The 15,259-nt window shown below is 36.6% G+C and overlaps 1 protein-coding gene across 1 annotated transcript in view; it reads right to left on the bottom strand.

Annotated features, from left to right (window-relative positions):
• Nucleotides 1-15,259, bottom strand: part of ROBO1 (roundabout guidance receptor 1) — a 393,037-nt gene that overhangs the window by 24,177 nt on the left and 353,601 nt on the right. Inside the window, exons 21-24 of the mRNA XM_057696916.1 lie at nucleotides 12,857-13,192; nucleotides 10,514-10,621; nucleotides 7,737-7,881; nucleotides 4,562-4,810 (exon numbers count right to left, since the gene is read on the bottom strand). Coding sequence (XP_057552899.1) covers nucleotides 4,562-4,810; nucleotides 7,737-7,881; nucleotides 10,514-10,621; nucleotides 12,857-13,192 — 838 coding nt within the window. The remainder of the gene's footprint in view (nucleotides 1-4,561; nucleotides 4,811-7,736; nucleotides 7,882-10,513; nucleotides 10,622-12,856; nucleotides 13,193-15,259) is intronic.

The following is a 15,259-nucleotide window of genomic DNA, read 5'->3' as shown; positions in this document are numbered from 1 at the left end:
AGGAGGTGCCACCCCATAGGAGGTGATGCCAGCCTCTCCATAGGCCTCTTTGCTAGCATCCATCTTGGCTAAGAGATGCGCATGCACACATGGGAGGACCTTGAGATAAACCAAACACTCACTCAGAGCCAGGCAAAGCAAGATGACTGGCCAAAGGAAACCCAGAGGAAATGCCCCATATAAATAAGTCAAACTACCATGAGGGCGCGACTCTCTCTCTGAGCCCGCCTGTGTGTGCCTATACACACGTCCTCTTTTCCCTCCTAATAAACACTTTACTTGTTTCAATACTTTGCGGAAATGTATTTCTACAAAGCCAACGGGGCAGGGCCTTGTCGCTGGCCACTGGTCCCCGCTGGTCTAGTGGGTAGGATTCAGCACTCTCACGGCTGGGGGCTGACTTCCATCGCTGGCCGGGGAGCCAAAATCCTGCTTCAAGCCACTGCAGGCCAGGGCCACCCGAGATCAGGAGCACTGGTCATTCCAGGAACTGGAAGAAACTCAGAGTGGAGGCAACAGGAACAGGGAGGAGGGGGGTGGCAAGGGACAGGCACGGGGAGGCACGCAGGGGTCAGATCACAAAGGGCCTTGATTGCGACATTAAGGAGTCTGCCTTTATTCTAAGGGAAATGAGAAGTCACGGAGAGATTTTAAGCAACGGAGAGACTTGATCAGAGTCGCATTTTAGGAAAATGCCTCTACGCGGTCTGCAGCAAGAAGATTAGATTGAAGTAAGGGCAAGGCTAAAGGCAACAAGACCACTTAGGGACCATTACAGTAATACAGGCAAGAGAAAATGGCTGTGGGAAGGAGGAAAGTGCCTTTATGGCTGGAGATGTGTGTATTGGTCTGAGTGATATTCAGTACAAATCTGCAGGAACAGGTACTTGGATATAAGGGTTTGATTCTCTACAATGAAATCTGGAGAGAAATATCTATCTATCTTTAATGAGTGCATCGTTAGGGGAGTGGCAGGATGATGAGAAACGGAAGTCATGTACTGATAAGGTAGGCATCTGAATAGGTTAAGGGTTTGGGAAGAGGCCTGACTCAAAGACTTAACCATAGAGATGGGAATTACAGCATCATATATGGTATCAAAAAGGCAGACATTACTTAAATGCCCAATATTAAGGAATTGTTTAAATAAATTACAGCATACATTTGTTTAACATGGGTATCTAAATTGTTATTGGCATGGAAAAATTCACCGTTCAGTGAAGAGAATACCTTATAAAATTATATTAGTATATCAGATTCAAAGCAGTGTGAGTACATGTAGAGGTGAAGGATGGAAAAGATCTTTACTGAGGTGTTAACAATTTCTGACTACACAGATCAATGGTACTTTTGTATTTTCATTTTGTTTATCTGTATTTTCAAAGATTGTATGGTAAACGTAGAATATACCTTCAGCATAAAAAAGCACTAGTAGTTTTTTGTTTAATGAGCTTTCATCTACTTCTTATTAGCACCCAGTGTTATTAATACCTTCATAGACTGAAAGTCATACCTTTTAAAAAAGGCTGAATGTAGTCAAAGAGGATTTTAAGTGTAGATACCCAAGGCATTTCCCAATTATACATGTTCACTTTGAGTTCACCCACCTAAAACAGCAGGGAGTAAGTCAACTCCAAATTCTCCTCTAATATCAGATTCCATTTATCAGATACTCACTGAAGAAAGCTTTGTGGAACTCAATGACGTGAGTAGGACACGAGCTCTGCTCTCAAAGAGCTTTTAATTTAAACAGGGAAGCAGAGACGCAAGTAGCCAATGCTGCTGCCACGTGAAAACCTGATTATTGTGATAGTAGAGCTGTGTCCGGACCATTGTGAAGAGTAAAGAAAAAGATTAGTTGCGTTTTCCCAGGCAACAAGAAGAAAGTTGCACAGGTGGCAAATGTGAACAGGGCTTGGAAAGATGAGAAGTGCTTGCCAGATAATCAAAGAAACAGCCTGTACCACGACACCTGTGCTTAGTGAGCACACTGAGGATTTCGCTGAGAGTCATGGAGGGCAAGGGTGGCCTGCCCTCCTGCTAGCTCCGGAGCAGCCCTCTGTGGGCCGGAAAGTGGCACTGCTGGCCGGACGCTGGTGAGTTTAAGACAAATTCAGGGAATTTCAAACACACTAATTAGAAAAGTAGGTGTGTAGAGGGGTTGGGAGGGAAGAGGTGAGTAAAGGAAAAAGGATTGTAAAAGGCTCTGAATACTGGCCTAAACAGTAAGACCTGACTCTGAAGGGCAGTGACATTACCAGACTGGTGGGTAAAGTAAGATAATGTGGAGAGTGGACAGAAAAGGGAAGAGAGAAGAAAAGTGGTGATCTGTTCCAGGGATACGGCCATATTTCAAGGGACAGGGACTGAGGGCCTGCCCTAGGGGCTCTAGGAATGGAAACATAGGAACAAAATCAAGAGATATTTTGGAGTTAGAAATGAAGGGACTTGGTGACTAATTTAATTTGGGAAATGGTAGGAAGATAACAGAAGAAACTAAACTATAGGATAATTACACTGATTTCAAAATCACAAAGATATTTTCTGTGATTTTTACCTGTTCCCTAGCTATTTTATTTTTAATCTGTTGGTCAAATAAATAAGGATTAATGATTCTAAACAAGAGAGCCAATAAAAGGAGGAAAAGGAACAAGTTTGAAAGGTCAAGTGAAAAGACAAAGAATTTGATTTTGGCCATGTGCAGTCTGAGATGTCCAAGTAAAAATATCCCAGTGGTGCTCAGGAAAGAGGGGTGGGCTGGCTAAATCGATGTGAAAGCCATCAGAATAGAAGTAATAGTTGAACCAAGTATAAGGGTGACAGCATAAGGGTGAGGACAGTAGGTAACTAATATTTGTTGACTACTTACCCTGCTTTAGATACTTTATATACATGATCTCATTTGATTCTCACAAGAAATCAGAAAATTACCATCATTGCAGAAAGCTTAAGTGTGATGAAGATGGAGAAGCCTTTAGATTGACGATTAGGAGGTTACTTTCTGTAGCCTGATGGAAGCAAAATGGTATAAGCTAGCATACAGAGGGCTGAGGTGTGAATAAGAATTAGGAAGGTAGAAGTGATTAAAGAATCCTATGGAGTAGGAGAGAAAAAGAGGAGGATAACTAGAAGGGGAGTCTAAGGAAAGTTTAAAAAGTAGTAGGGTAATAGTGAAGAGAAAAAATTGAATGAAGAGAAAGAGGCTGCAAAGTCAAGACAGATAAGCTGCTTTTTGATCTTGATCAAGGAAGTTGAAGAGGATAACCTAAGAAACACAAAAGAAGGGCTTGCCAGGAAGAAGATACTGGGTACCACTTGTAACCAGAGAAGGATGGTGAGGAAATAGGTAATTTGAAAGGATGAGAAAAGAATGTTGAGGTATTTCAGAGCTAACAGCCTCTATTAACATCTCATTTTCTCCAAGTAAGAGTGGCAGCGGTGGCAAAGATGCTTGTGACCTTAATAGGGAAAAGAGATGCCTTATTTGTTCTCAATCTTCTTGAGGTTCCATGGTTAATAATGTTAAATTTAAATGTCTGGCAATCCAAATTCCCCCTTGTCACACAGAAGAAAATTTAACTACTTCCTTCATTTTAAAGAATATATGAGTTAAATTTATTAAAAACCTCTTACGATAGAATAGTTAATAAACGTTGCAAATTCTATTTTAATCTACAGAATTCAAGCAGTGTAAACCAGAATTTGTTATTCATTCAAGAATATCAAAGGGAGATCTTCTGAGACAAATAATATACTCAGTTTCAAATGACATTAGGAATACAGAAAGTAACATATATGTGTGTGTGTGTGTATAAAATGTGTCAAGGGCAATACAATAGTATAAACAAAATCATCAACAATGAGAGAAGTGCTGACATGATGCAGTAATAGCTTTTATATGGCAGAAATGACAAGTGAAGGATTTGTGCATAACAAAAATGTACTGGTTGGCAATGCTGAATACATAGATTTTAAAAAGTCTAAGACACACACACACACACACACACACACACACTATTAAGTAGCTTGGACAAAAGGACTGCAATCTAACATTCAACCAGAATAAAGGTACCTGAGGTCAACACAAAACGGATATAGCAAATTCCTTCTCCTGTAACATTACACCTATGAAAGAACAAATCACTCTGCAGACTTAATTTTAAAAGATAGGAGAAAAATCTATTCTTCACAGACTAAAGAACTGACATGCCCGTGCATAAAGAAAACTAAAATATAAAACCACCCATCATCAATAAACTGTTACAAGATTAGCCACCCATATATTTACTACATGATCTGCATGTGTTTAGGAATGCAATTATCATAAGTGGGAGAGCATTAAGGCACATTATTTTATGGTTGCAAGTTCACTGGGATCAATTAATCTAATGTTCTGATCAACAATATTACTTGATATGCTAATTACCAAGGCTTACTGTGTGATGATATTGGAAAAAAGCCCCATGTGACCTGAAAATTACTTCATGTAATGGCATTCTGTAAATGCCACTTAGGAGTGGAAATTATCTGATGTCAGTGAAGAAGACTAGGGACAACATACCTCCTGTCAGGTTGGTGCTGCATGTGGCCAATCTCCTCTGGACAATCCTGTAACATGGGCTGGAGCTCCTCTTGTGGAGAGGGGGTCAGAGTGGCAGTGGACTGATGGCTATAAGACACGGCAGCTGGAGAAGAAGCGGCTCCCCGCACAGGGGGGGTGGGGCCTCGTTCGTCTTCCTCCTCTTCTAGTTCACCTTGTTGCAAATACATCCTTGCTGGTGGCACGGGACATGGCATTTCTTGGTCATAGCTAAAACAAATGATAAGGACACTTAGACTGACTTCAGGTTATTCAAATAAACTATTTGTAGAGTTAGTGAAACATCAGCTTTGAATCGCTTTTGAAATCTGAATGTTCTGGCCACGTTAAGAAGGTATTGTTTAAAAAAATAGTTCACTGTCAGAAAGGTGTGTGAGTTGCTATATATAACATTTTTTTTCCTCTGAGAGATTACAATTTAATTGGCTCATTATAGGCTCTGAGAAGTCATGCAATAAAGAAATCTACTTAACACAGTTTAATTTAGTAAACCCCAAATGTGTTTGATATATTCTATCCCTCCAACTCAACACGATCTCTGAAGGATGACTCAAGGATGGTCTTCCATATAATGCAAAGATGATATGCTAAACTCTGAGAAAAATCACTCTTGAAAATCCTTTCAGAGGGAGATGCATTGGAGATCAATGTATTAGTCCAATACAACCCACTTTTCCTCTAAAATGATAATCACTGTTTCTTCAGTTGAGCACAAAAAAGTACATATTTGGCTTGCATTTAGGATGGTGAATGAAAAACAATAAATAAAATAATCAGTAAACAATAAAATGTCCCCTCTACCCCACTGCTAGAGCTGTGTGGAAGCTCTGTGGATTTGGGGAGCGTTCATGCCTTTTGCTTGTACCTCAGGGCTTATGGTTATTAATTAGAATGGCAGTAACTTAATGCATTATATAAATTGTGTTCAAGTTACCCCTCTCTCTTGTTCATTCTCCACCACCTGCCTTGCTTACCGGAACTCAGGAAAGTTGATGCTCATATAACATGATTTCTTTGTATCTTCTTTTACTGAACTAATCCCACTATCTTCCTCTTGGACACTTTTTCCTGTGTTTCCTATGTATTCTGTACTCATCTTGACATTCCTCTCTCTCTATCTCAAACTGTTCCCCAGTTCATTTCTCTTTTACTTCTAGAAAAATCTCTAGAATCTGTTCCTTTTTCTCCCTCCTCACATTGCTCCCAAAATTACTTTGTTATCATATGCATCACTCTCTGGTTATTCACCTGCTTTAAAGTAATAAATGGCTCTTTAATTGCCTAGAGAATAAAATATGAGGACCCAAACGTGACATTCAAGTACTTGTGTAATCTGGTTTACACTTGCCTTCCCAGCTTCCTCTCACTCTCTACCATGTGTTTCCTGTTAGTTCTCCAGGAGTCCACATCACTCTGTGGTCTCAATGTACAAAAAATCCCCTCCTCTTGATTGAGACCCTTCTCATTTGTTAAGCTCAAAAACAAAAGCAGCAAATCAGGAAACCTTCATTCTTCCCAGCTAGAAACAGCTTTTCTCTTGGGGGCACAGCTACATTGCTTGTTTTTTTAAACTGTACTGACTTATTTCATTTTATTCCTATTTTTGGTGGACTAAAATAGCAATAAATGTTGTTAATACAGCCTAGGAAACGAATTTAAAAATACAGCCAATCCTGATTATTTGCATATTCCATATTTGCAGATTTATTTACATGTTAAAAAAAAAAAGGAACCCAAAGTCAATACCCATCGCACTTTTGTGGTCATTCATGGATATGTGCAGAGAAGCAAAAACTTTGAGTCACCTGATGCATACATTCTTAGCTGAGGTCAAACAAAACACTCAGCCTTCTTGTTTCAGCTCTCAGATTGTAAGTGAGCATCCTTTTCATGGTCTATGTAGTACCATGCTGTTCGCTCTCTCTCTTTTTTCTTTTTTGTTTTATGTTGGTGAGTTCCCTGTTTAAAATGACCCCCAAGTGTAGTGTTTTAGGGCTGTCTAGGATTCCTAAGGGCAAGACGGTTGTGATGTGCCTTAATGGAGAAAATACGTGTATTAGATAAGCTTTGTTCAGGAATGATTTACAGTGCTGTTGGCTGTGAATTCAATTAAATAAGGTGTCTTTAAACAAAAACACACATAAAACAAGGTTATGTATGGATGGACTGACAAAAATGTTGTGACCAGAGGCTTGCAGGAACCTAACCCTGCATTTCTTCTAGAAGCAATGGCTCAGTATGTGTGAATTAAGTGACTGGAAAATAAAAGTACAGAGACTTTGTTTCCTGGCATAGTTGAAAGTGTAAAACTGTTTTTTTGTGTTGCTTTGAGCGGGGAATGAAAGAACAATGTCTTCATTTCTGTAACAGTCATTAAAAAGACTATTTTGGGGCCTATTTTGCATTTTTTGTGTTAATTCTCTATGTCAAAGGAGTTCTCCTCCATTGATCACACTAGTGAAGCTGTTGTTTTGTTTTGTTCTGTTGGGTGGTACCAAGTCCAGTTCTACAGAATCTGGAGTGAGGAAGAAGGATGCTAACTTTCTAATTGCTGTCATGTGGATTATTTACACTTGTTAAATCCTTGTGAGAGACAATTCAGTAAAGTTTAAATTTCTACAGTTTTCAGCAGAATGTGATAATATTTAAGAACAAACAGTTTTCAGGATACTGTAGCTGTGGTATAAATCCATATAATTATTTTATGAAAATACAGAGATGTGCAACAGAAGTTCTGATATTTGAAAAATAAGAAATCACATAGAGCGATACATGTGACTCATATAGATTCATATATATTTATGATCATATATGTAAAATATATGTGTATAATTTAAAATATTGGTAAATATAAATACGTAAACTATGTGTGTATATATATGTTTGTGTGTGTGTGGACTCATAATTCACCGATTCTTAGTTCCAAAATAAGCTTCCAAAGCACAAAGTCCTCTTTTTCGCAACACTGAGTGGGGTTTTTAAGTCCTACTGACCTATCCAATATTGTTTTATTCAGAGACAAATGTTGGTGGACCTTAGGAATCAGTCTCCCTTGGTGATCTAGTTTAACAATTACTTAATATGGGTTTAAGGAATCATATTATTCCGCTTACATCTGTTCTAAAATCCCTCTTACCTTTCATCTACGGAAATACTGTACTCTTCACTATTGCTATGAGGAGGAGGATGCGCTGGGGGAGGAGGAAGCAGGTCTGCCCAGTTCATGCCACCTTGTTTTGGTACCTTGGGTGTCCGTGCCCCTTTCTTGTGCCCTTGACTCCCTTGAAAAGAAGTAAAACACAAGTCTTTTATTCCTGGACTTTAAATCTTTTCTATTATCCACAGGTTAATTATTTTCTGTAAATATGACCATAAAATTCATATACAGAGGAAGAGAAACACACTTTTCTTCATTAATTTTAAACAGAACTTTGTACAATAGAAGACACAAAATACTGCCAAGTTTAACTGCAAAATAAATAGTGAAAAAGCAATAAAGTCATAAGCGAATTTTACAAGTCAGATCATTAACAGTGATCTTCTTACAGCAATTAATTGCATTATGCATTATCATCTAAAACAAATGAGCTGTAGACATATTTTCTGAAGTGCTTTTCTATTATTTAATTGCTGGAACCTAAAATACAATATGATACAGATACGATCTATTACATTTCCACTGTTGCATTAAATCACTGAGTATATATAATTTGTACTTGTCCACTGAAATGTTTTAGGCACAATGAAATTACTAGCTTTTGTCAGAAAGGCAGGTGCAGATGAAAATAATTGCTGGAAGAACTAATGTATCTAACAACAAAACAGGCAGAAAAGTGATTTTTAAAAAGGAACAAAAATGGTTTTAGCCACTGTTTCTATAAAATTATGGCTCAGAGTGAAATAATGTTGCTTGAACATTCTTAGAAGTTTAAAATAGCTCAATTATTCAAGTTCCCCAATGTTCTGATATTAGATTTGGCATATTCTTTAAACATAGGTAGCTGCACATTTTGGTATATTTACCTTAAAATAACTTTAGGTCAAAAGATACTTGGGGATAAAATGGTCTTTATCCTCCTCCTCCCATATGATACATTTTAGATTCTTATGTAAATTATAGACAATGAGTCTATAATTATTTTTCTCATATGATTCCTTAAATTCAGTGAATTATCTTTGATCTTTTTTTTTTAAACCTTTCTGAAATAGCTCCAAGTTACATGGTACAAGAAACAGGTCTGAGTACATTCAATGAGCCTTATTATTTTTTTAGTCACTTGGAAATTTTCAAATGGTAGTGTTTCTTAAGCCAGATGTTCTTGTACTGGTATGTTACTGCACCAAGTGTGGGCTGAGGGACAGGCTGTTATTCATAAATTATGAATGTCAGGCTTCTGCTTGTGTGTCTCCATTCTCTCTTCCTCCACTCAGTTGTCCTGTATTGGAATGGCTATGCATGTATTATGGAGTTGACTATATACCCAGTGCCTTCCTCTTGATTTCTTAGCACACATTTACTGTAACAATTCCATCTGTCCTGAAAGGCCTCACATCACAAATTTCTCCTACACTTAATTGCTTCATTCTCTGCCCTAATTACCACCAGATTTCACATCTTTGTATCTTCTCACCACATATGTATCTAAGCTGGGGGATGAAGGAAGTCAATCAAATGTTAACAATCCAGAATCTTTTTTTTTTTCATTAAGACATGTTTTTCTCTTTAAGTGGCTAAGAATTCAAAGAAGAAATGGCATGAGATATCAAATAATAAAATACTTTACATAGTTTTCCCAAGAGTACCTCTTTGAAAATTTTCTCTTAATTTAGGGTTTACTTACTTCAAAAAAGAAAAAAAAGAGTTGTTTGATAAGATTTGATTATTTAAAAAACAAACAATATATAGTAGAACAAGAGTAGATCTAAAAAGATATAGAGCTCTTTCTAAGCTCCTTAATTCAAATAGAAACAATTTCAATCAGTGACAAAACATGGGCTAGAAAATGCCAAATCAGCATGCCTTGGTCAAGGGAAGATGGTAAAATGCAAATACCATTTTCATTACAGAAGAGGGGTAGAGACATTTGGCTAAAAGCACCTACCAGCAACTTTAAGCCAGTTGCTAGGAAGTAATATTTCTACCCTCTCCTGAAGAAACAAACTAGGGTCAAGATCAATTGGTTTTGTTCTCATTGTGGTGTGACTTGCCACATGTTAGTTCTAATAATGAACCGCCTTTAATTAGAAAAACAGGAGTTAAGTACCAGCAAGCTTCCATCTGCAGCTCTTATCAGGAAAACAGCTGGCAAACAGCTGCAAAAGCATGAAGACCACAGGGAAGAGGCCTCAGGGTGGCTTCTGAGGCACTTACAGACTGAAGTTGGGAGGCTGCTTTATGAGGTTTCAGAGCAAGAACTGAGGGAGGGATAGTAGAGAGATTAGAAACTGCGGCAGGTTCCAACTGTACCTAAATCTCACGATACTATCTCTTAGGCTTTTGATTCTGCTCAAGTGTACTCATTTTATATGCTTCAATAGCCTTCCTTCAAATGGTAACATATTTAGCAGATCAACTCTATGTGTGCAACATTTTTAGTTATATTTTTGCTGAGGGGGGAAAAAGTTTCCACTGCCTTTAAAGATTAGGTCATGCTTCTGGCTTTAATGAAGCTTTTTAACAAGAAGGAAATAGGAGTCTCAGTCTCTGTTTCTAAACAGAATATAAAATGGCTCAGTGAGTGGATACTGCCTCAAATTACAGAGACAAGATCCATGCCTAGAAGATTCAAATCATATACAGTGATTAGACATGTCATATACACGTATCAGATCATTTGCATTTAAGTTGTAATCTTGACATGAACCATCTTTTTAAAGAAGAGATTGTCCTTCTCCTTGGTTTCCCTTACTTACCAGATGTACTACTGCCCCGGTCTGAACTATTGTAGGAGCCTCCTGTATTCTGGTCATATGACTGATTGTACGGGATAGTTGGAGGAATTGTGTCATTTGCTCGATAATCTAGACATTTCAGATGGAAAAAAGTTAAATATTTATTTTCTCTTTGGTGCCACAATCATTTACCAACAATTAGGCTTTTAAACTATCATGTGGATCACTTGCTAAGATATACATATGTGTTCCAGAGGAAAGGTCAAGAAAAAATAAAGATCTTTATACATGTCCCCTTTAAGATTTAGAGAATACAAACTCTGCATCATCTTCTTGACATGAATCAGACTAAGCACAAGTGTGAATTAATGCTATCAGGGACTATTTCTTCTCTTTAAAATATTTATAAATCAGCTAAGGCAGAAATCTGATTTTCTTGACTTCTCATCTTTAAAAATATAATAACAGAATAATTTTAATAGTGAGAAATCAGAATCAGGAAAATGTCATGTCCGTGAATCATAAAAAAAATATGTGAAACATAAAACTAAAACTTGCCAGCAAGATTATATCTAATAAAAAATATATCCATGATAAGAAAATGAAGTATCTCAGTCTCCCACAAATGCTTCTGCTTATTTAGGCAGAGGTGAAAATCCAAATGGTAAACTCACCACTGGAATGTACTGTGTAATAATCTGCCAGTCTAGTTGCATTCCAGTGTCTTTATTATATTTTGACATACCAAGTCTGTTTATAAGCAGTATAAACAATAAATCAGAGCTCTGAAATATTTGTACAGAGGACTGTCAGACCTTTCCAAAGTCCACAATAAAGCCATATACTATGCAGGAATAATATGACAATAGTTTGCATCCCCACTGTAAACTCTATGATTACAGAAACCCTCCTATTCATCTTTGTCAGCCTTTGTCAAGAACTCGTGTATTATGCTAAGTGAAGTAAGTCAGACAGAGAAAGACAAATATTGTATGACACCACTTACATGTGGAATCTAAAAAATACAACAAGCTAGTGAATATAACAAAAATGCAGCAGACTCACAGATATAGAGAACAAACTAGCGGTTACCAGTGGGGAGAGGGACGGAGGAGGGGCAGTACAGGGGTAGGTGACTAATACTTGCAAACTATTATGCATAAGATAAGCTACAAGCATATGTTGTACAACACAGGGAATACTGCCAGTGTTTCATAATAACTATAAATGGAGTATAACTTTAAAAAATTTGTGGATCACAATATTGTACACTTGTAACTTATATAATAGTGTACATCAGCTATACTTCAATAACAAGGTTAGAAAATAAGTATTTATTGAATTGGGTTATTATACCAATCAAATGTTTTCTTAAACTGGCAAAAAAAGTAAGGTGACTGTATTATTAAATTAAAACATACAGCACTAACTGAAATGAAATGTTTGTTTTAAGCTATCTTTTTGTAATCAATTGTAATTAGTTTTATTTTGAAAAAAATGTTCCCAACTCAAGCCTAAGGAAAATAAATATGTTTCTAATTATCTACAGTAAAATGTATCCTTTACCTGGACACTCATACAAAACTGCCCTGATCTATTCAAATTAGGGCAATGCCTTTTCTTCTAGAGGTATAACTTTGCAAATCATGTTATTAAAGCAATAGCCTAAAAGACTACAAAGAAATCAAATACCTATCTCTTCCAACTCATTCATGTTACAATAGAGAAACATTCCCTTCAGGCCATAAAATATTATTCTGCTGCTACAGGCTAACACTAAACTTAATTTATTATAGGTTCTATCCTGACAGACTTCAATCAGGTCACTCAAAGAAATTTAGGTTGTAAAATCATACATTGCAGCAGTTTTAGCAACCACATGAGGTAGGAGAAATGTAACAAATTGAACCACTTCTCCAGTTCAGGTTTTATTTAATTATTTTTCTTCAGTCTGATATAAAAATGCCATTCATTTGTATGACCATGTAGAAGCAATTATCTTCCATTCTCGAGTGGAAAGAACGGGAGAGTCTATTTATTTAAAATGTGAGGTATTGTGACGGTTGTACATCTGCCTTATGAATAAAAGATTGTCTGTCCTGAGCAATCCCTCACCTACGATTAAATTTAAATTAATCTCAAAACCATTTGAAAATACTTATATATTATTATAAAATCAATTTTCCAAGGTTATTGTTGTGCTAATTAACTTTCTGACACTGGAATTTTTGAAACCAAAGAAATAAGAAAATCTTAGTGACGAAAGATTTCATTCTCTGGTTCCAGACAAGCTTCCGCATGTAGAGCTGAAGGGTTAAGGATGCCAATACAGAAAAGGATGGGAATAAAGGCAAGGCTCTTCACCTTTGTTCAGTTTGTTTTGTTCCATGATGTTATACTGAATTGGTGCCACTTCTTGTTTCTGCTGTCCGGGCGGTTTCCAGTGCTTCTCGCTGGAGTCCCCGCTGCCATTGTTCATGTTGTTGCTGAGGTTTGACTGGATGAGCTGGGTGGTAGCATAAGGGGTAGGCTGCCCTGATGGATTGACAAAACGCCCATCCTTCAGATTTGGGCTATTGAAGGTTTTCATCTCATTGATTTTGTTACTAAGGTCCACATCACCATAAACAGTTGACTCAGGGAGCATCAGATTTGTTTGTTTGTTATCCAGTTGGTTGTTATAATTTGCTATACAATCAGCTACGTGCAACGGAGAGGAAAAGGAAAAAGTCATTCTGCATGGTTATTCGTTTTAAATTTCCTTGTAAGTAGCTTTGTGAGTCATAGTAAAATTGTTATATAAAATATAAATGGGTTTAAATATGATGAATAAAAAGGACCAAGTATTCTTATGTCCTTTCTAAGGAACATATTCAAATGTTCTTTCTAAAGAAAAACTGAGTGAATAAGAGAGGATGCATAATTTATATGGAGACTAAATAATTCTGAACTTCTGCTGGTGTTATGCAGTTTATAAATAATGCACCCAATTGAAATAATCTTTCTTTAACAACCCCATTAAGGGGAATTGCACTAAGATAATATATACATGAATATCTTTATGTGCCAACTTTAAATTTCCTAGTCTGGAGTTACTGAACTATTTAAAGTTACTAGTTAGCTATTGAAGCAACAGAACAAAGCTTAAAGGTTGAGAATCCAGACCAAAAAAAAAACAAAACAAAACTCACAAACCCTCTGCCCTCAGATCAAAGAACCTGAGATTTCAATATTTTATAAAATACCTCTACTCAACAAATATGAGGAACAGAGGTAAAGTGATAGTGAACAGTACTCAGGAGCATTTTATTAGTTTTTTCCCTTGGTCATGAAGGATAATCATCAGGAAAAGATGTTATATAATCATTTTTCATGGTTTCATAATGACACCTCAAGAAGTATAAAATGACAATAAAGATGGCAAAATGAATCATAGCAGCCAGGGAAATTTAATCAAATAACACCTGAAATAATATCTAATATGTCTAATATTTCAATTTCACTCTAATTTTCCCTTTAAGTATCTGAGAGCGAAATAGCTAATACATATAGGAAATATTTAAAGCCTGTAGTTGAAAATATTAAAACAGCTGGAAGAACTAAAATCATTTAAAATTAAAACATTTTTAAAATAAAAAATTAATCAAGTTATAACAGTAAAAACACCACCATTTTATTCATAGTGCTGCAACATTAACAGGTCACCTTGAGGATTAGTTTTCAACTGCATATCCTAAAAAATGATAAATTAATACAGTCACTACTAAAGATATAAAAATCAATATAGTTTTAAGAAAAATCTGCAACTTCTCTATCCTACTGAATTCAGCTACCCTGCATTTCAACAACAAATGATCAGGGATCAGAGGTATTTGACTAATCTGGCTTTTTAGTAATTCTTATTTCTAATTTCTAAGTATTAAGTTTTATATAATAGTGGTTAAACAAAATTTTTAATGGCAATATGGTTTTGACAATCTCGTTTTTCTTTGCCAATCTTTCCATATGAGTGCTATCCAACAGAACTCTCTGAGATGATGGACATGTTCTATTCTGCACTAATATGATAGCCACTAGTCACATGTGGCTACTGAGCACTTGAAATGTGGCTAGTGCAGATGAGGAATTGGACTTTTTTTTTTTTTCTGGGAATTTTAATGTTTCTTTTATTTATATGTGCTCAAACACACACTCTTTAACGGTTTATGTGCCTCTTGTTTTAGTTTTTTTTTTCTTCTTCTTTTTCTTTTCTGGCCGCACCCCTGGCATGCAGGGCTCTTACTTCTGGAAGGATGGCGGATGGAAACCTCGCCACCTCCAGTGGAAGCACGGAGTCTTAACCACTGGACCACCAGGGTAGTCCCTTATTTTTAGTTTCTTGGCTACCTGTTTTTCCCTTTCTACATGCAATCATTGCTGCCAGCTGAGGAACTGGATTTTAAATGGTATTTATTTGCTTTAAATAGCCACCTGAAGTCAGGCTACCATATTAGACAAAACAGCTCTACTTGTTAATTTAAATGGATATTGTCATTTTTTCTTTTTTAGGCTCAGCATAATCTTTTACTTATATTTATGTGAGCATTTCTCTGCCTAGACAACTAGAATATGGACCTCTAGACCTGGTCACATGGATATATCATACCTACATCCATATCCAATGGAGACTAGGATTTGGTCCATATGCTGCCTCACACTTTTTACTTAAATGCCGTATTCTATTTCCCTTTTCCTTAATATCATGGTGATTTTACTTCTGTAGTCATA

This window comes from Hippopotamus amphibius, chromosome 10, assembly GCF_030028045.1.
Source record: "Hippopotamus amphibius kiboko isolate mHipAmp2 chromosome 10, mHipAmp2.hap2, whole genome shotgun sequence".
Lineage (NCBI taxonomy): Eukaryota > Metazoa > Chordata > Mammalia > Artiodactyla > Hippopotamidae > Hippopotamus > Hippopotamus amphibius.
Note: the sequence above shows the minus strand (reverse complement) of the source record. Positions and strands in the feature narration are given on the sequence as shown.